The sequence below is a fragment of the Mobula birostris genome, chromosome 2 (assembly GCF_030028105.1).
Source record: "Mobula birostris isolate sMobBir1 chromosome 2, sMobBir1.hap1, whole genome shotgun sequence".
Classification (NCBI taxonomy): domain Eukaryota; kingdom Metazoa; phylum Chordata; class Chondrichthyes; order Myliobatiformes; family Myliobatidae; genus Mobula; species Mobula birostris.
The window spans coordinates 59,623,680-59,645,159 of record NC_092371.1 but is presented as its reverse complement, the minus strand read 5'-3'; the positions used below and the strand labels follow the sequence as shown (position 1 = coordinate 59,645,159).

The 21,480-nt window shown below is 39.0% G+C and overlaps 1 protein-coding gene across 3 annotated transcripts in view; it reads right to left on the bottom strand.

Moving 5' to 3' along the window:
• dnmt3bb.1 (DNA (cytosine-5-)-methyltransferase 3 beta, duplicate b.1) overlaps positions 1-21,480 on the bottom strand; it is a 267,878-nt gene that overhangs the window by 93,214 nt on the left and 153,184 nt on the right. For all 3 annotated transcript variants that reach the window (XM_072241847.1, XM_072241850.1, XM_072241849.1), the window contains exons 6-8: positions 21,177-21,335; positions 13,053-13,211; positions 9,534-9,641 (exon numbers count right to left, since the gene is read on the bottom strand). In XM_072241847.1, the coding sequence (XP_072097948.1) occupies positions 9,534-9,641; positions 13,053-13,211; positions 21,177-21,335 (426 nt within the window). The remainder of the gene's footprint in view (positions 1-9,533; positions 9,642-13,052; positions 13,212-21,176; positions 21,336-21,480) is intronic.

Here is a 21,480-nt window from a genome sequence, read left to right as displayed (position 1 = left end):
CTTGTTGCCGCTTATGCGCAGGAGGGAGGGAAGCTGGGGGGGGTACTTTTGGGTTCTCATATTTAACTGTCATTCATTTTTTGGGGGCACTCTGTTTTCGTGGATGGTTGCGAAGAAAACGCAGTTCAGGATGCATATTGTATTCATTTCTCTGACATTAAATGTACCTTTGAAATTGACATGGGACATTCGTGGTTGGATGTCAGATTGGCAGAAAATGGACGAGGGCCTCCCCCCTCTCGCCCCCCCCCCCCCCGCCAATTCAGTGAGCTCCAGAGTCAGAGTTCCATACGGGCAGGAAGAACAAGTTCTGACGACACCCTGAATCTGCAAGTCTAGAGTTTGAGACTTCTTGTTCAGTGATCAGCATGTCCTGGGATCGATGCTAAGGGTCAACTTGGAAATATGGAAGTCGAAGCCCATTGGCCAGAGCCAAGTCCACAAATCACTGCGAGACCACTTAGGAAGTAAAAGCCCAATGTCTGTAAGTCTGAGTCGGTTGGAGGTCTGTCCCGGGGTTAAAAGACTGTAAGTGTGTGGGATGGAAGGAGAAATGGGGCTTGTTTTGCTGCTGCTTTTTTGTTGCTTGTTGTGACTGTGTTGCTCTGCCAAGCGTTGTGGGCATACTATATTGGCAAAGGAACGTACTGCAACACTTGTGGGCTGTTCCCAACGTTAGTTGTTAACGCAAAACACATTTCATTGTATGTTTCAATGTACAAATGATAAATTTGAATCCTGAACAATATACAACATCAATTTAGGCTGCAGTTTGAATTCTCATCATCACATTCCAGAAATAACGTGCTTCACTGGAGAAGGTGCAGAGGAGAACAGAAAAACATCATGATTGGAACACTGCAGTTATGAAAAAAGATCAGATAAGCTGGGTTTAGTTTCTTTGGAACTGAAGAGACTGAGTGCAGATTTAACTGAGATACAAAAACTCTGGGAAACTTAGAGCAAAGTGGAAGGATACATTCGCCTAACAGAGGCCAAAAGCTAGAGGACAGAGATTTAAAGGAAGTGGTAGATTGCTTAGAGGAGGAAAAGTTTTTTTCCTGTCATTTTTCCTCTGGGGTCTGGAGGACATGGCCTGAAAGGGTGATAGAAGCAGAATTTCAGCATGATTATATCGTGATTGATTATGTTTTTGAAGAGCCATGAGACTCAGGGCCACAGTTCTACAGCTACATGGTAGGATTAGTCGGCAGTGCTCTTTTAAACCTGGTATAGACATAATGGCCTCCTTCTATGTTGTAAACTTTTGAATGCTTTTATTGCACCATAAGTGCTGCATTGAAAGTTCAATTATTTGGAATTGATCGCACTGAACAACAAAAATTTAGCTTCCTAAATACTTTTGGGTGTATCTTATGGATTTTGGGCTGCTGATCATGAAAATTGCCATGACATTTCCCTATCACACACCTTTTTTTTTGTAATTGCCTTTCAATTCATAATTCAAGTCAATTAAAATGTTGTCCACACTATAAACTGAAAAGTTTTCTATCTTGTCCAGGCATGCTTAAGCAGGGCTGCTGCATGTTTTAAAAAGTTTTAAAAGTTTTAACAAGTTTTAAAAAGGCTATAAAAGCATCATGCACACACCACTCTAAGCATTTCATTTACATGTATAATCAGTTTGCGATCATGTTGATGCACAGGCTCTACGCACATAGCATATTCTGTTTACTCATTATAATGAAGTAATTTTATTTTTCGGAGTATTTGTGATAGCAAGATGTCTTGCCATTGTTGCAACAGCCGCGGTACTTTCTGTTATATCTCTGGCAAGTATACGCTTAAATTTCAAAGACGGAGCATGACTTCTCTTATTAAGAAAGCCTATGATTTCTTCTTCAGTTGTAAAATTGGCGACCAACACAAAGCCTGGACTCCTCATATTTGTGGCATTCCCATTTAGACTTCTTCCCTGAAAATCTTGGTGCCGTCAGTGACGAGCATGTTGAAAGGTTTTGTCAGGACGTTGCGGTCATAGAGAATCGTTATCAGGGCAACTGGAATCCATCAATGCTGACTGATTATTGTTTTTTTTTTATTATTAATTTTTTATTGCAACACCGACAAATTACATTCAATACAACCAGTTGCCAATTACATTTTGACTGTTTAACCCAGCTACCCGCAACCTTCATCACCATCCCCCTCTACCCCCCATTCCTCTCCCCTCCACCAATCAACTGAATAGTAGTGCATACACAGACAAAGCATTCCTATTTTAACAAAAGATCTTTTAAGTTAGATATCAAATTTGTCCACATTAAGATTGTGTTTGGTCGTGCAGCATTTACTCTTGCCGATGAAAGTTCCGGGTAAGAAATGTCTAAAAAGCTCCGAAGCCAGTGAGTATTTGAAATATCATGGGGAGGTTTCCAACTCTGGACTACAATCTTCTTAGCTGCAGTCAGGCCTGCCAGCCAGATTTTGCGTGTTTTTTCTGTAAGGGGAAGGTGGGAGTCATCATTTAGAAGGTGTACAGTGGGGTCCATTGGTAATTGTACCCATTAGTTCTGTCAGAGTACTGATAACCTTCTCCCACAAATCAAAAACCCCTGGACATTCCCATACTACATGTATAAAAGAGCCAATGGCTCCATGGGAGCAAAATGAGCAATAAGGGTCAGGAACCAGTCCCATTTGATGTCTAATTCTCGGTGTTAAATATGCTCTATGACAAAATTTCAAGTGTATATACCGATGATTTGGGTTTTTCGAAGCACCGGCAGCATTATCCCAAATCGTATCCAGTCTAAGTCTTGTCCCAATTCATGTATGTCCCTATCCCAAGCTTTCATTCCATATAACTCTGGGAGTTTAATTTATCACAGATATATGACACTATCTGTCCTGGAGCACTCTATATCCAACTTAAAATGGGATGGTCCTTTAAATCTGACCCCCAGGGAAAGCCGTAGGCTTTACAAGCTCATCTTACTTGAAAGTAGAAGAAAAGAGAATGTTTATCAATATTATATCGAGATATCAGTTCTTGAAAGCTAAGGATAGTACTTGCCCCATTAATATCTTGAAGAGTAGTAATATCTTTATCCTCCCAAGTTCTGTTAATGAATGGTTTCCCCCCAGATAGAAAATGATTATTGTTCCATAATGGAGATGGTTTGCACCATACGCTTTTAAATTTTAGGAATTTTTCTGCTGCTCTAAATGTGATTTAATGTGATTTATGTGATTTAACACTTTACATATTTTGGTAGACATACCTATAAGGAAAAAGTCCTTCAACCTTATTGGTGCCATTAGCTCTTATTCTATATTTTTCCAGGACGAAACTTTATCCTCCTCCATCCAATAGCTAAGATTTTTTTAATACAAATGCCCAGTGATACAATTTAAAATTTGGACCTGCCAATCCCCCATTCGACTTTTTGAATTGTAGAGCTGACTATTTTATATTGGGTCTTTTACCATTCCAAACATAGTATCGTAGTAAGGAGTCCAGTTTTTGCCAATATCCTGCTGGAGGTGCAAGTGGGATCACTGAGCTGATAAAATTAATGCGGGGTAAGATGTTCATTTTAATGACCGATATACGGGCCGGGAGTGATGCTGGCAGATGCCCCCATCTATTAATATCTTCTTCTATTTTTTTCAGAATTAAAGAGTAATTTGTTTTAGCCACAGATGATAGGGAAGGATTAACTTTAATACCCAAGTAGAGGACTTCATTTGTAACTTTAATCTGGGGAGGAAGAGACACCTTACTTTTATCCATACTAATCAGCATCAATGCTGATTTTAACAAATTAACTTTGTATCCTGAAAGAAATCCAAATTGCTCCTGTGTTTTTAAGACATAGGGGAGAGTTTGTTGAACATTTGTCATATAAACTAGCGTGTCATCCGCGTAAAGTGATATTGAATGTGATGTTGTACCTATTGTAATAGGGGAAATCCGAGGAGAGTTTCTAATTAAATGTGCAAGCGGTTCAACAGATATAGTAAAAATTAAAGGAGACAAAGGGGCCCCTTGTCGTGTGCCCCGTCCTATGTCAAATAACTCTGAGAAACCTCCTCCCACACATACCCGGGCTGAAGGATTAGCATACAGTGTTTGAATCATATTGATAATTTTTTTTTTTAGATTATGAAGACACGCAGTCCTCTTTTATTGTCATTTAGTAATGCGTGCATTAAGAAATGATACAATGTTTCCTCCGGTGTGATATCACAAAACACAGGACAGACCAAGACTGAAAAAACTAACAAAACCACATAATTATAACATATAGTTACAACAGTGCAACAATACCATAACTTGATGAAGAACAGTCCAAGAGCACAGTAAAAAGTTCAAAGTCTCTCAAATGTCCCACATCTCAAGCAGACAGGAGAAGGCAGAAAAACTCTCCCTGCCATGCCTGACCACGGTCTGACTCTGAGTCATCCGAAAAGTTCGAGCCTCCGATCAGCTCTCCGACACCGAGTACCGAGCACCATCTTTATCTGAGCGATTTGACCTCAATCTCGGTCGCCAACAGCAGGCAAAGCTGGGGATTTTGAGGCCTTCCCTCCAGAAGATTCACGATCGCGCAGTAACAACAGCAGCGAACGGGCGTTTCAGAAATTTCTCCAGATGTTCCTCTGTGCTTTCATGTCTGTCTCCATCAAATCAGAATTGTCCACAGTCCCTATTTAATGGATACGATATCATTTTTCACCGGAGGGCTGCGCATGCACGGCACACTGCACTCACTTCTCCCGCCGAAATTTATCGCCGAACTTAAATTCTTTTAGAACTCTCCAAAGGTATGGCCATTCAAGGCGATCGAACGCTTCTTCAGCATCTAGAAATAGCAGGCCAAAGGCAGGCAGGATTTTATGTGTTGTACTCAGTATGTGTAACAGCCAGCGAATATTATCAGATGCGAGATGCCCCTTGTTAAAACCTGTTTGATCTGGGCTAATTATTTTCCCAACTACTGTCTCAAGTCTACCGGCCAAGACTGGAAAATCTCTTGAGGTCGGCATTTATCAAGGAAATTGGACGGTAATTGGCACACTCCAAGGGGTCCTTACTGAGCTTAGGTATAACTGTGATCAGGGCTGCGTTTAGATCTCTATGGAAAGTGCCGTTTCCAAAAGCATAATTTAATGTTTCTAATCATACTGGTCCAAGAATATCCCAAAGTGCTAGGTAAAGTTCCACAGGTATGCCATCCATGCCTGGCGTACGGCCCTCATTTGTAGCTTTGACTGCTTTGAGTAGATCATCCAGTGTAATAGGAGAGTCTAGAGTTTTGGTGTCCTCTAATGACAAGGTAGGGAGGTCTAATCGACTAAAAAAATCTGTGAAGTCATTCTCAGAAGGAACTGAGCCACTTGTATACAATTCTTTAAAGTAATTCTTGAATGTCTCCTTTATTTCCTCTGTTGAAGATACTACTCCACGTTTAGCACATCTAATCGCTGGTATAGACCTTTTAGTTTCCTGTTGTTTGAGCGTTGGAGCTAAAAGATGGCTCTGTCTGCTGCCTTCTGCGTAATACTTATGTTTGGTTATATGGATCATATACTCTGCTCTGCTTCTTAATAAATCATTTAATTCTGCTTGTTTTGTTTTGAGCTCGTTTTCTTTTGTTATGGTGTATATCCCTTTGAGATCATTTTCCAAAACCTTACGTTCTTCTTCTAAGGTGGAAATCTTTTGAAGCTAGCTTTTATGTAGGTGAGAACTGAACCATATAGCGTTATTTCGAAAGAAACCCTTGATGGAGGCCCAAATCACTCACATTTGAGACACTATTTTTTATTTAAATTTATAAATTCTGTCAGTTTTATTCTCAGTTGTGATAGAAATTCGTCGTTTTTTAGAAGGGTGAAGTTAAACTTCCACCTAGTAGCCTTATTTTTAATTTTGCCATAATTAATGTGATCAGGTAGATGTCTGGGCAAAAATTCTATTGAGTGTACTAAAGGCAGCAGACCGGAGGATATAAGAATGTAATCTATCCGAGAGAAAGTTTTATGTCTTATGGAGAAGAAGGTATAGCTTTAGCAGATGGATTATGCACCCTCCACACATCCGTTAAATTTAAATCTGTTAGAAAAAGGTTAAGTGCTTTGGAAGCAGATCCTTGAGAGCTTGATATAGTTGAGGAAGATTTATCGAGGTTAATGTTTACCAAAGCATTCATGTCCGAACCAATATATAGTTGGTAGTCACTTAGCTTCAGTAATTGTGAGGTAATTGAGGGAAAAAATTCAACCTTGAATATAGTTGGGGCATAAAGGCTAATGAATGCAACTTTTTTACCCTGAATGGATGTACAGCAAAAAGCTAGACGTCCTTCATTGTCGGCGCCCATCCTTTCAATTGATACATTAATAATACGTCTCATTACTATCATAACTCCTTTCGTATGAGTACCATCAGCTGATGCCACAACGGGTTTATAAAAACGGTTTTGAACCCTGGGAATGTCATTAGGTTTAAGATGTGTTTCCTGTAACAGCGCAATATCTATTTTCTTTCTGCGTAAGAAATCTAAAACCTTTCAACGCTTGTAGGGAGAGTTTAATCCTCTAACATTAAGTGATACAATAGTAAGATTTTCTAATTTACCTGTGTTGCTCATCTTCTCCTGGATCTGTTGTTGTAAGTTGGTGGTGGAGCCCTGAGTTACCCCTTTCCCACCCACCCCATCACCCCTCCCCACCCCCCATCACCCCTCCCATTCAACCCTTTACTTTGTAACATCTGTGAGTGTCACTTAGCAATGTCAGACACTGAACACTGACATCAACCGTCCCCTTCCAGCACCAACAAATTAGAAAGGCAAAGCAGTTCTCATGGACAATCATATCAAAGAGACAAGAAAAAAGAAACCTGGACAAACCTGTTAACCTATATAAGAAAAACCGTTTCCGTCTCAAATATAGTATACAGAAACACATAATCAAGATCCCAACAGCTATCTTGCAAGAAACTGTCGCTTCAATAGACCGTCGCTTAGCGATAGCGCCAATGACGTCTTATCCGGTGCCCAGAAAAAGTCTACTGGAGACATTAGATTCTAAAGTTAGTCAGAACAACCTGCTGGTTTACAGCTTCATTCTTGATGAAGTATTACATTTGGGTATACTGTATTGAATATTACCTTAAAACTCTGACCTGCAATAGTCAGAAACAAATTGGCCCCTTAATTAACTAAATACAAAGGTGCAACGAATGACTTTCTGATAAAAGAATAACCAGAAAACTTCACACCTAGATTATTAACTTGCCCGTGCTTGTTAGATTGCGCAAACAGGCTAGTCCGAGCTCTCAATGCCGTTCCATCTCCTCCTGAGGGGCGTGTGGACTTTGCCCAGGGTCTTCTTCCATATCTCCCAGCACCGATGATTTCAGAGCTTCTTTTGCCTCCTCTGCCGAGTTAAATGACATCTTCATGCCCTTGACATTCACTTTCAAAATCGCTGGTACATGAGGAACGAGCCGAGCCCCTTCTGTCGAAGTTTAGCGTGGATCTCCTTGTATCCCTGCCGTTCCTGCATCGTGCCGGGGCTGTAGTCGGCGAAGAACTGTAGCTGGGTGCCATCAGGGAGAGTAGGTTTGGCTTTCCTCGCACCCTCCAGGATAGCCTGCCAGTCTGTGTACTGTAGAAGCTTAAAAATCATGGTCCGCGGTCTTGAGGTGTTGATGGAAAAGATGTGCTCTATCGATCTCCAAAGGAGTGCTGTAGGAATTCTTGAGCGCTGGAATACAATTAGGCAGCATCTTCTGGAGGTAACCTCTTGGATCGTCGCCCTCAGCGCCTGTCAGTAAGTTGACCAGCCACACATTGTTTCTCCTGGATCTGTCCTCCAAGTCGTTTAACTTCTTCCATATCTTAAACACCTCCACGAGACAGGAGTTAGTAACTTTCTCATTCTTGCATAAGCAAACCTGAATGTTGTCTATTTTATTGAAGACCGTGTTAAATTTTTTAGCGTGAATGTCCGCTTACTCCTTTAACGACCGGAGAATGTTGCCGTTCTCTGCCATATGCTTCTGTATGGGGTCGAGAGCCTTTTCCAGCGACTCCTTTAGCATGTGGGCTACCGTTTCTTGCAGCAATTCCATCTCCGTTGCCATTGTTTGTTTAATTAGCATAGCTATTTCTTCAGATGAATCACTAGCTTGGTGTCGTCTGTTGGTATCTTGTTTCCTTATTGAATTTGGATCCATTTTTGAAGCCATGTCTTTAGTTAGATCTTTCTCCAACTCAACCTTGTATTAAGACCGTCTATGAGCCTTGAAGAACTTGAAAAAGGAGGGTTGTATGTCAGCGCTCAGTGTTGTGCTGCCATCTTGCCTCGTGCCTCACTGGAAGTCGACTGATTATTGTTGAACATTTAAGCAACAAGCCTCAGACACTGAGTACAACTAAAAATCATCAATAAAACATTTTTAGTTTAGTTGAACTACTGCAAAGTGTCAGCACCATTATTCAATTAAGTGCTTTATATTCAATAAAAGTTAATTTCTTGTTTCTCCAAACTCCTATGTGATACAAGTAGTCTGAAATTATAGCCGTGTTCAGCTTCAAGTGGTCTATCATAACTAAAGAAAATTTGAGGAAGCAATATTCTCATAAAAAATTGTTGTCCAGTGTTATAAACCCATTGCTCATTGTCCTCTGAATTAGATTGTAAAGCGTTACTCAAAGAAAAATGCATAATTCTCCAGGTTCCCAGTCAACAATTGGTTATTGCAGGATAATCTTATTCCTACCAGTGAGGCCCTGCCTGCTGAGCACGAAGTGGGACAACAGCTATATTGTGAAATTGTTGGTAAAGAAACACTTAGAACACAATATATTCTTAATTTGAAAGCTGTTGAAGGCCACAAAGCATTCAGATCTGTTAAACTTCTGCCTTGTGGAAAAAAGAGGACCCCTGGGAAATGATGCACCATCTCATTTGAATTTGGCCTTTTCATATTATTGAATTAAGTTTAACACCAAGCAGTAACTATTCGATTCCAACAAATTTAGTAAACAGATTCCCATGCTGGGACATGCAATTGTAAATATTTATATTATATATTTCTATATTTTAGGGAGAGCGAAAGTTCTTTTTTAAAAAAATGAGAATTCAGAAGACAATTTTATTATGATTGCTTTGTACATAAAGGAAAACTATCAGGGCACAGAGCATCTGAATGAACCATCACTCCAGAGTTCAATTCTACTATGATAAAGGATCTTTGATCTGACATATTAACTTTATTTCTCTTCCCAAAGGTGCAACTTAACCTGCTGAGTATTTCCTTTATTTTCTGTTTTCATCACCACTTAAACATTAAAAGTAAACTAGACCTCCAGCATTTGAATTTTTATTCAAGATCAGGAGCTGGGAATCTATGATTCCCCACCAGCATTGATTGAAAAGTTGACCTTCAAACTAAGTCAACAGAATTATCCAACTTCTGAAGAAAGAAAAGCATTTATAATTAGTCCAAAAGACTGCAATACGACAAATGGATTCCTAGTTTTAAAATGTATTACCTCCAAAGCCTGGAACACAGCTCTTTTATAAGAAACCAGCTTGTTAAATGCAGATGAGTGAAAATACTGGCTAATAGCAGTTAAAGGCATAAGTTTGTCAGCAGAAACCTTGAAAACAAGAAGGTACAAAAAATGTTAATCATCCAAAGCATTCTGAAAACTGCACATTTTTAAGAACAGATATGCATTCTTCAACTCTTATTCCAAACTGCAAGTTATTACACCATCACTGGACAGGGGTATCCTGAACCATCCTTATATTCAACAAAGAAAAAACACTAAGTATTGTTTAGTAGCATTTCTACTGACCCTGGAAAGCCAAAGGAGTGAGATCTATTACAGCTGATAAGTCCATCCCAAATTTCAGAGATTGGGTCAGCAGAAGAACTGCATCACATCCGTAAGGTCACTAGTTATACCTGCACCAAACTGCCAACACAATTATTATTATTATTATAGAACAGAGGATTGGATGGGATTTAAAATTCATTTCCAGGAGTGAACTATCAATAACACTGTTTTCATGTGATAGGAAAACAGAGTCATAGAATTATATAGTATGAAAACAGGCCCTTTGGCCCAACTCATAAAAATTAACCAAATTGCTTTCCTGAGTAGTCCCATTTGCCTGCGTTTGTGATATCCCTCAAAAACTTTCCTTTTGAAAATGTCATTAAAATTCTGAAATTGTACCTCCCTCTACCAGCTCCTGGAGCAATTCATTTCATAAGCTTGTATGAAACACTTATCCCTTTTACATCATTTCCCTCTCACTTCAAATCTATGCCTAGAGAATGCAGACACAAGAGACTTTGCAATTGCTGGAAATCTTGAGCAACACACACAACATGCTGGAGGAACTCTTTCAGGTCAGACAGCTTCTATGGAGAGAAATGGATTCCATTAATGCTGCCTGACCTGCTGAATTCCTTCAGCAGTTTGTGTATTGCTTAAATCTATAGCCACTAATCTTCAATTCCCTTCCCTGGGAAAGGCATGATGATTGTCTACCCTATTTATGCTCCTTGTGATTTTATAAGCATCTATAAGGCTACCCACCAGCCTTCTTCATTCCAGACAAAACAGTCCCAGCCTATTCAGTCTCTTCTCATAACTCATGGCCTCCAGTTCCAGCAACATCTATGTGAATCTTTTCTATACTCTCCCTAGTTTAATCACATCCTTCCCAAAGTATGGAAAAAAGACCTGCACACAGTATTCCAAGGTTGGTCTCACCAACATCCTATCTAGCTGAAACATGCTGTCTCAACTCTTGTGCTCAAAGTTCCATCCAATGAAGGCAAGCCCACAGCACCTTCACCACCTTGTCTGCCTGTGTCACTACTTCCAGGGAGTTATTTATTTGCATGCTGAGGGCAAATGGGATTAATACAGATGGGTAAAAGGGTTAAATTGTATGTGGTGAGTCTAGCTAACCTTTCTGTGCTGTACAACTCTATAACTCTGTAACAGACAAGCATTACTCACACTGAGCCACAGACTACAGATATCTGAAGGTCAGTCAGAGGGAAACAGGACAATCCCCAAGTTCAGAGGAGTAAAACAAAAGAAGAGGAATTCTCCAATCTATGATGAATATATTTTGAACACACTGTAGTACAATGTATGGCAAGGAAATATGTGACAATACTTAAACCTCCTTACAATCTGAAATCTACCAACATAATTCTAAACATTTAAAACATTTACTCTTGTTTGGTCTAGTTTATACTTGGGTGTACTCATGTATCAGGCGAGTGGGCTTCTTTTACAAATGACCAACAATGCATTGACAACAAATAACTTCCAGTCTCCACAATACTCATAATAAAATAAATTTTCTGTAGTAAAGTTCAAATATTTCACTAGGTGTAATGAGGAGGTTTGGTATGCCACCAAAAACACTCGCAAATCTCTGCAGATTTACTGCGGAGAGTATTCTAACTGACGGCATCACCATCTGGTATGGTGGGGGTGAGGGGATTGCTACTGCACAGGATCGAAATAAGCTGCAGACAGTTGTAAACTTAGTCAGCTCCATCATGGGCACTAGCCTCCGTCGTATTTAGGTCATCTTCAGGACATTCTTTTGATGCATCCGTCATTGAGAACCCCCATCACCCAAGACATGCCCGGTTCTCATTGCTACCATCAGGAAGGAGGTACAGGAGCCTGAAGGCACACACTTGATACAGGAACAGCTTCTTCCCCACTACCATGATCACTGCCTCACTGTTTTCTTTCCCTATTTTTGCACTACTTATTTGAATATATATATTTTTATTGTAATTTTTTTTTCTATTATTATATATTGTACTGCTGCCGCAAAGACAATGACATATGCCCATGGTATTAAACCTGTTTCTGAAATATTGGCCTGGAAATTTTTCAGTGCATTAAATGGAACTGCAGGGGGTTTACCTATGTCCTCTGAGAAGTACTGTGCAGTAGTGGAGGACTGGACATGAGGCCCAGGGCAGTTTGTAATGCTCTGAATGACATCAGAAAGGAGGGAGGAAGAATTCCAAAAGAGCACAGAAAAAGAAATGGGAATCCTCTGGCCCCCCTGCAGGTTGATTAGTTATGGTTGGTCCTTTTTTAACTGACTACGGTCTGCTTCCTTCCATTTAACATTTGAGGGCTTTGAGTGTACAAATGAATTTTACATGTTACTTTTTATTTTATTTAGCAACATAGCACAGAGTAGGCCCTCCAGCCCTTCAAGCCAAGTTGCCCCAGAAACCCCCGATGAACCCAAAGAACCTTAACCTAATCACAGGACAATTTGCAATGACCAATTAATCTACCAGGTGCATCTATGGACTGTGGGAGGAAACCAGGGCATCCAGGGAAAACCCGTGATTTCCACAGAGAGGACGTACAAAATCCTTTCAGATGGTGCCAGAATTGAACTCAGAACTCTGGAACACCATGAGCAGTAATAGTGTTGTGCTAACCACTGTGCTACCGCTATCATGACATATGTGAGTGATGCTAAACCCGATTCTGATATGGGTCTTCATTGTGGACTGATAGTGGGAAGGGGGCAGGGAGAAGGGAGGGAGCAGAAAGCACCAGAAAAGACATTCTGCCATGATCAATAAACTATGTGTTTGGAATCAAATTACCTTCACTGGTGGCTCAAGGCAGGCTGTGTCTGCACCTGTGCCACCCACCTGCTCCTGGCACTCCTCTGCCACCAATCCCACCCCTCTCATGTGGCGCTCCACCCTCACCAGTCACAACATCCTTTGCTCCCGCCAGATTTACAAACTCGCTCTCCACCCCATGTTGACAAATACAGTACTGTACTAAAGTCTTAGGCATTCTACCTGTATATATGTGCCTAAGGTTTTTGCACAGTACCGTACCTGTTTATGCTTAACACCTTAGCACACATGGAAGCAAAATTAAGTATTTAAACTTCACCAAACCTAAAATTTTACCTTTTAATCTTTAAAAAAAATCATCAAACTATTCTGAAACTTTTCACATTTTTGACTCCTGTTTTGTACTGACCTCTGAGAACTTGCCATCTCCAAACCACTGAAGCCATCTCATTCCTGATGCAGCTTGCCTTCTTCCAGGTGTGCGCCAGGAAACCACAATTGCCGGCCACCACGAGAAGCCCTTTATTTTTCCCCAAACCAATTCCCCAATACCATAACCTTTGCCATCCTGAAGAAGAAAAAAATTAAGACTAATCAGAATCCCAAATTTTTTCCAAGTTAATCAACCGTAAGGAATCATTTAAAATAATATGTCAATTTGAAATATTTTATGATGCCAAATTAACAATGCTGCCCAAGCTACTTTTCCCTGACTTCACATTTGTTTTATATAGGAGCCTATATTCCACCTATGTTAAATTGAGCAGGAAAGCATAGATGTTCAGAAATAGAAAAACAAAGATCTTCTTACTTATGATACAGGATCGACACAATGAATTCCATTTGCATTACCCATACTTCATCCACGAAGACTATATATTTGCAAATGAGCGAACAAAAATGCATCCCTTAATTTCCAACAATTAAGGCTGAAACCAGTCTGATGTATTAACAAATTTATTTATTTATTCAGTTATTCGTTTGTTCGTTCAAATAATGGCCTCTCATTCAAACTCACCAACTGCAGGGTTTCATACTAGCAGAAAAGCATAAAGCAAAGCATGCTAGCAGGCCAGAGGGGTTCAACATTATCAATTACATCAATACACCCCGGGATATATAAGTGAAAATAACAGAGAACTGGCAGCAGTAGTTGACCACTGGAAAACATAAACACAAGAGATTCTGCAGATGCTAGAAATCTTGAGCAGCACACAAAGTGCTGGAGGAACTCAGCAAGTCAGGCAGCATCTATGGAGAAGAAGAAATAGTCAACATTTAGGGCTGAGACCCTTCATCAGGATTGGAACAAAGGGAGAAGAAACCAGAATAAGTTGTGGGGTGATGGGGATTACCAGAAGATCATCTGCAAATATCTTTACCATAGAGTAGTACTGGTGGAGGCAGGAATCAATTCTGTCTCCATCCTACACAGGGATCTTATGCAGTACTAGCTGCATCATTAGCCACACATATACCAAAATGGCAATTAAAGGATTATTCAATGCAGCTAATGTTTTCATATTTCTACTAACTTGCAATAAGAAATTCATTGCCATGGTGCATTTTACTCAAGACATAAAATTCTTCTTGCTTTCCATCATTAGCAGCAGAAGACAAACATAAAAAGGTTTAAAAAGATTTGCATAAAGTATTGTTAAGTGTTACTGAGCTTTCCTAGTTCTAATTCTCTAGGAACTCCAAGTTTAGGCTACTCTACTGTCATTCATACAAACATTCAGGTAACTATAAAATTGCGTGCATAAAATTTATTGAATGAACTTTGAGCAGGAGACAAAAAGGCTGCTTGTAAGACTAAAGCCCAGTCAGATAAATAGAAAGGCGAAAAAGAAAGGACTGAATGAAAACACAAAAAAGAGGATCTATCAGAGGATATTGTGGATGAGGAAACCAAGAGGAGCGATCAGATCGTAAAGAAGGCAACAGAAGCATTAATGAGAGAGTATTCCAGTGAACTAAGTGGACCTTCCCAAGGCCAAGATACACAAACTAGAAGAAAAAGGAAGTAAGAGATGGAGAGAAAGAAGGTGAACAAGGAAGAGAATGGTGTTAAAGAGAGGAGGAAAGTCAAAAAAGAAAGAGATGAGTAGAGAGAGAGAAAAGGAGAAGGAAGGTGTCTAGAGCTATCAGAACCTCTTCCTACAGTCTCAGAGTTAACTCCTACAACCACCACGGTTAAGCCTAAATGTGACAATTTAAAATTTACTGTGCTGTGGATGTCCATATATAGTACATGCATTACATAGTATTGTGTGTATATAGTTGAGATGTATTCTCTATTAAGTTGGAGTTTATAGCTAAGCAGGAAGGAGTGTTGTGTATTTAATATTTCAATAATATCTGAGTAATCTTGTACATCAGGTAGAAGGTACAAGTGCTTCAGGACTCGCACCACCAGGTTCAAGAACAGTTACTACCCCTCAGCTCTCAAACAAAAGAGGATATCTACACCCATCCTACTTCTGGTGTTCCCACAACTGATGATCTCACTTTAAGGATTGTTTACCTGTTATTTTATGCTTGTTATTTATTGCTATCTACTATTTATATTTGCATATGCAGTTTGTTGATCCTGTTTACAGTTATTGTTCTATAGATTTGCTAAGCATGTCTGCAGAAAAAGAATCTCAGTGTTGCATGTGGTGACGTGTATACACTCTGATAATAAACTGAACTTTGATATATATTGTTTGATTAACCATTCTTGTTCATTTAAATGATTAATTACAGGTTACATTTAAGAATACATTAATTGCATACATCATCACACTATCATATGATACATGCCCACTTCACTTAAAATAAACTCGAAGCTAGACCTGCATTCCTGGACTCCTATGCTTTCTTTGAATTAGTTTAATGTTTTGAAGTTACAAAACATAACATTGACGATAAGGTCTTTCTAAAATGAACCCGAGAAGACTATCGATCAGTTCATGTGCAGCGAGACGTTCAAAATTTTAAAAAGAACAGCTTTGCACAGCCCAGCATGTGGAGAGGCAGTCTTTGGAAGGGAAAACATGATCGACTTTTTTAAAGTCAGAAAGCTAGAGTATGGGTTCATAAAGAGAAATGAAGGAATTCACAGATTCATATAGAGAGAGTTCCAGGTGATAATAATCATTTAAAAAATCCGAAGTGGCTGGCTAAATCAGAAAGATTGATGAGTTTGATTACATGATGGGTAATTGGCTCGTGTATACTGAATGATTAGAACAGTATTTTGAAGCAAAAAAATAGCAAATGAGAAACGAGTACCAATTTTGCTAAGCACATTGGGTTTAAGGCATAAAGTTTGCTTCAAAGTTTGACTTTCTCCAAACAAACCATCAGAAATGAGCTTTGCTGCTATTGTAAAAGTAACACAGGAATATTTAGAACCAAACCCAATACTGATTGCAAAATGCTTTAGGTTTCATAAGCCAAATCAAGAAGAAGAGGAGCCGAGTTCAGTGTACGTGGCTGAATTGAAAAGATTGCCTGAGCATTATCAGTATGGTAATGGGCTTGAAGATACAGGTGGCCCCCGTTTTCCGAACGTTTGCTTTACGACACATCGCTGTTAAGAAAGACCTACATTAGTTACCTGTTTTCGCTAACAGAAGATGTTTTCACTGTTACAAAAAAAAGGCAGCGCGCGCCCAAACAGCCAAGTTCCTCCCCCAGAACTGCATTCTAGCCAGCATTGCTTAAACACGTGCTTTATCTCGATTTATTTTGTGCATCCGTTAGCAAGATGAGTTCTAAGGTATCAGAAAAGCCTAAATGAGCTCGCAAGGGTGTTACACTTAGCGTAAATCTAGACATAATTAAGCGTTTCGATCGTGGTGAGCAAAGTAAGGACGTTGTCCGCACGTTGAACTTGTCTGCGTCCACCATTCGCACTATTTATATGCAGAGAGAAAGAATTTTGAAAGCTGCCAATGTTACTGTTGGTTCTGTTCGTAGCAAATTGGTCTCTCTTAGTCGACATCCAATAATAGAAAAAATGCAAAGACTATTGCTTGAGTGTATTGATGGGTGTACAAAGCATGGTGTTCCGTTAAGTTTTCTTATACTTAAGGAGATATCAGTCAGTCTTTTTGATAAGCTGAAACAGAAAACACTGGACGATGGTGATGAAAGTGTTGCGAAAGTGGAATTTAAAGGTAGTCATGGGTGGTTTGATCGGTTTCTGAGGCGAGGGCAGCTTCATAGTTTAAGCAGTGGTCTTCAACCTTCGGGCTGCGAAGAATGCATTGGTTCAGTGGTAGTCGGGACGCACACAGCACATCTTTATGAAAAAAGCCGAAACAAACAAGCTAATTAATTAGGCACCGCCCGGCGCGTAAATGTCGGCCCAGATCAGAGCCGATTGCCGATTGCATCAGGTGGTTATTCGTATAATCAAGTGTTTAACTGTGACGAAACTGCAATTTATTGGAGTCTTCCCGATTCCGGTAAGTGAAACTATACTGTACATACATTAATTCTACTTTATATAGGCTGTGTATTTTTATGTTATTTGGTATGATTTGGTAGCTTCATAGCTTAAAGGTTACTGGACAGAGTGTTTCTGCCAAGAGCGCTTCTGCGAGATTTTCGTTGCACTAGACAGTGCTGCAGAAAAGTATTTCTACTTTATATAGGCTGTGTATTTATCATATCATTCCTGCTTTTACTATATGTTACTGTTATTTTAGGTTTTATGTGTTATTTGGCATGATTTTGTAGGTTATTTTTTGGGTCTGGGAACACTCAAAAATTTTCCCCATATTAATAAATGGTAATTGCTTATTCACTTTACAACATTCCGGCTTACGAACCATTTCATAGGAACGCTCTACCTTCAGATAGCGAGGGAAACCTGTACATTAAGAGATTGCTTAGTTTGTGGAATGTCAAAAGAAAGCATTCAAAAACAGCTCATAACTGAAGCACAGCTTACATTCAAACAAGCAGTGGAAATTGCCTTTTCAATGGAAACCACAGACAGAGACACAATTGAGTTGCAGACAAGTAAGAAAGTGAGCATGAACAAAATTGCATCACCTAAATAGAAACTGGGCTAGCCAAACATATTTTGTTACCGTTGTGGCAGGGGCTCACATACGCTGAACAAAAGGAGATTTAAAGGTGAAACTTGCAAATAATGCAACCAAGTAGGTCACACGCAAAGAGCACGTCGAGCAGACAAAAATAAATGGACTGCACAGAGAAGAGGAAACACTAAAAAGTCAACTTGTAGTTTCAAAAAAAGCACTAATTTGCATGTTGTTGATGGAAAACTTGATAATGATGAAAATGATATAGGATTGTGTAGCCTTGAGATTTAGTAATGTAATAAAATGGAATTAGACACTGGTTCAGCTGTTTCAGTCATTCTGCAAAATGAGTTTGACCGGCATATCAAAGACACAAAACTGAAGCCTGCAGATATCCAGCTAAGATCTTATACCGGAGAAAAGATGACTCTTGTGGAAATGACATCTGTAACAGTGAAATACAACAACCAATGAGCCACAATGAGCTTGTATGTGGTAAAAACAGAAGGATCAACATTCTGGGGACGTGGCTGAGACAACTACAACTTTAGTGGGGATCCATCCACCATTTGCATGCCACATCCCCTGTAATGAAGCCAACTGAAAGTGAATTGAGAAAGGTACTGGATGATGCAACAACTGTCTCCATGCTGAACACCATGAACTGTTGCACAACAGAGGACACAGGTGTTAGTGCTAACCTCTATGCCTCTGGTTGGAAAGCAAATTGGACCAAGGAAGGACCATGCTGCTCAGTGGAAGCATGAAAATGATGAAAGCAGTGGTCTGACTACAACAGTTTTTGTAGGCAATGTATCTGAGAAAGTTTCTGATATGTAATCATGCAGTTACTTGCAAAACACATCAAAGTTGCTTGAATTTCCAGCATCTGCAGAATTCCTGTTGTTACTTGCAAAATATGGCTTGGCTTTATCTTGGAAGAGAGTTCAACAAGCTTCAGAAAAGTTGTAAGCATTTGGCTTTTATGAGTATAAAGAACCAGAATCTACTCTGTATGCATTAAGGTTGTTGCATGAACTCCAAGTGGGAGACAAAAACTGCTTAAAAAAGTAGATGCAAAGACCAAAGCTCAGCTGGATGAATGGAAGGCCAAAAAGAAGAGAGTCAATGGAGATATGAAAACAGAGGATTCATTAGATGTTTTTGTGGATGTGGAAACGAGGAGGAGTGATCAGATCGTAAATGGAGCAATATAAGTATTAATGAGAGAATACTCCAGTAAACTAAATGGACCTTCCCAAGATCAAGATGCACAAACTAGAAGAAGAAGAAGAAAGGTGTCCAGAGCTGTTAGAACCACTTTCTGCAGTTTCAGAGTCAATTCCTACAATCACCACAGAGGAAGTCCCAGAATCTGAGATTGTTTCACAGCCACAAACATCAACTGCCAAGAAGAGTGATCCCCCTTGTCAGGAAGGATGTTATTGCACAAGAGTAAGAATTCCTTCTCAACAATTAAATCTTTAGGCCTGAATGGGACAATTTCAAAATTTACAATGCTGTGTATGTCTGTAAATAGTAGTTGTATTATATAGTATATTATTTATATAGTTGAGATGCATCCTCTATTGAGTTGGAGTTTATAGCTAGATAGGGAGGAATGTTATGTATTTGATATTTCAATAATATTTGAATAATCTTATGTGTGTGTATATTTATATATATATATACACACACACACACACACACATATATATGGTTTGATTAAACATTATTCTTAGTTTAGATAATTAATTACAGGTTATATGTAAAACTACAGTAATTGCATATGTCTCGGACTCCCGTATTTTCTTTGAATTAGCTTAATGTTTTGAAGTAACAAAACATACCAGTATATGTATCTTTTGACACAGTTTTGTTCATGGTCAGAGAAGATCCAAAACCATTCTGAGAGGCACAACTCTAATCAATACATTTTAGCAATAATATGACAAGTTTGATCACTTTACGCTAAAATGGATTTAGTTTTTTGTGTTCTTTCTTCCAAGAAGAATGTATAATTTGTATTCTTCTGAATGCTGCTTAAAAGATGCCATGTGCCTATGAAACTGTTAGCCTCCACACTATTAAAAATTCCACAACCCTTTTAACCTTCTGCACTTATTGATCATGTCTTCCACATTAACATCAACATCATTCACATTTGTTACAAACAACATAGATCTCTGCACCAACATTTGTAGAATACCACTAGGCACAAACATCCAATCACCGACCTTCCACCATCTCCCTCTGACTCCTATTGCCAAACCAATTTTAGATCCAACTTGCCCTTGATCTTCTGGACCACAAAATTTTGTAGTCACTAACCATCATGCCATTTAATTCAGTCTTGACAAATTAGTACTCTAGTATAACAACTGATTTTGATTGATCCCAGTTCTTAATACAAATCTGTTGAAATATTACATAATTTCATGTAATCCATTTTCTGAGAGATGCACATGGTTGGTAGTTTTCTGGAAAGACTGTTCAAATCTACATCTGTGATTCAATGATACTGATAAAATGGATTGTATGACTATACTGATATGAAATCAAAATTATTTTAACCCTTTACTTTGCTCGAAATTCTTCCATCCATTGCGACAAAGTTCCCCACTTGACAGTAATAGTAACAATATAAAGTTTCCAAAAAATCATTCTGTTTCAAGAATTACTGCTTATAATAAAGCTTGGGTTAGTAAAACTGTAAAACTGCTGTGCAGAGCAAGTGTATTTATTAATAATGAACTACATTTATTGCTCCATTGCAAAGATAGGGATTAGGAACAGGAGTAAGTCACACAACCCCTCAAACCATTCATAAACATCACTCCTGATCTGACTGCCGGTTCAATGTACCTCTGCCCTCTCCTAGTTACCTTTCAGCCCATGAACCAAAGTTCATGAAACAACACCCTGGAAATTACTATGCATAAATATTACCAAATATTTACCACATGAGGACTAAAATCAATTTTTCTCTGTTTCAAGTAGAAATTTAAAATCAACTGTTTAAACTTCAGACTTTTTGTAGGAATGTCAATTAAATGGTTTTGTGATAAATAGTTTGAGTTTTTTTTGTAGCATAATTTCAAAATATTCATCAGCAAAGTTTCAACATGTAATGTATACATTCTTGACTAGGTTGTTGTGAGATTCTGGAAAATGTCAGAATCATAAAATAACTGTATTAAGCAAAGTTAAGGTCCTTGAGCCTGCAATAAGGTTCATTCAATAGGATCATGATTGACAGAGAGTTTTGTCAAATTTGAGTCTAATACACAAGCGGAAATGTACACATGGAATTCAGGAACAGTGATTGAGGCCTCATTAGTACATTACAAAAGAAATTTAAGTCCTTAGTGGTACATTGTTACCCACCCTAAAGTTTATGATGTACCCTCTCATCAAGTCCACCTACGTATTAGCTGCATAAATATATGAAATCTACCCGTATTTCTATGTTTTTAAACAGATTTTACCTGGTACTGAGGGACTCCATCTGTATCCTTCACAATACTGCTCTCACAAACAAAGCCGTCTGCTGGACTTGGAGGTATCTTACTACTTTCCAGAGTCAGGTCAATGACAGGATTTTCTGTTATGAAAGCCTTGGAAGAGGATGTCCTGGTCTTCTGGGACTGCAATGAATATCAAGAAACAAATAAACATTATACAGCTTGACTCTGTATTACAAGAAAACTGTGTTTACCAGAATTATTTTCCAATGGGACTGGAGGAGTTTCTATGAGCCAACTGGTAAGACAGGTCTGAGGCTAGTAATAA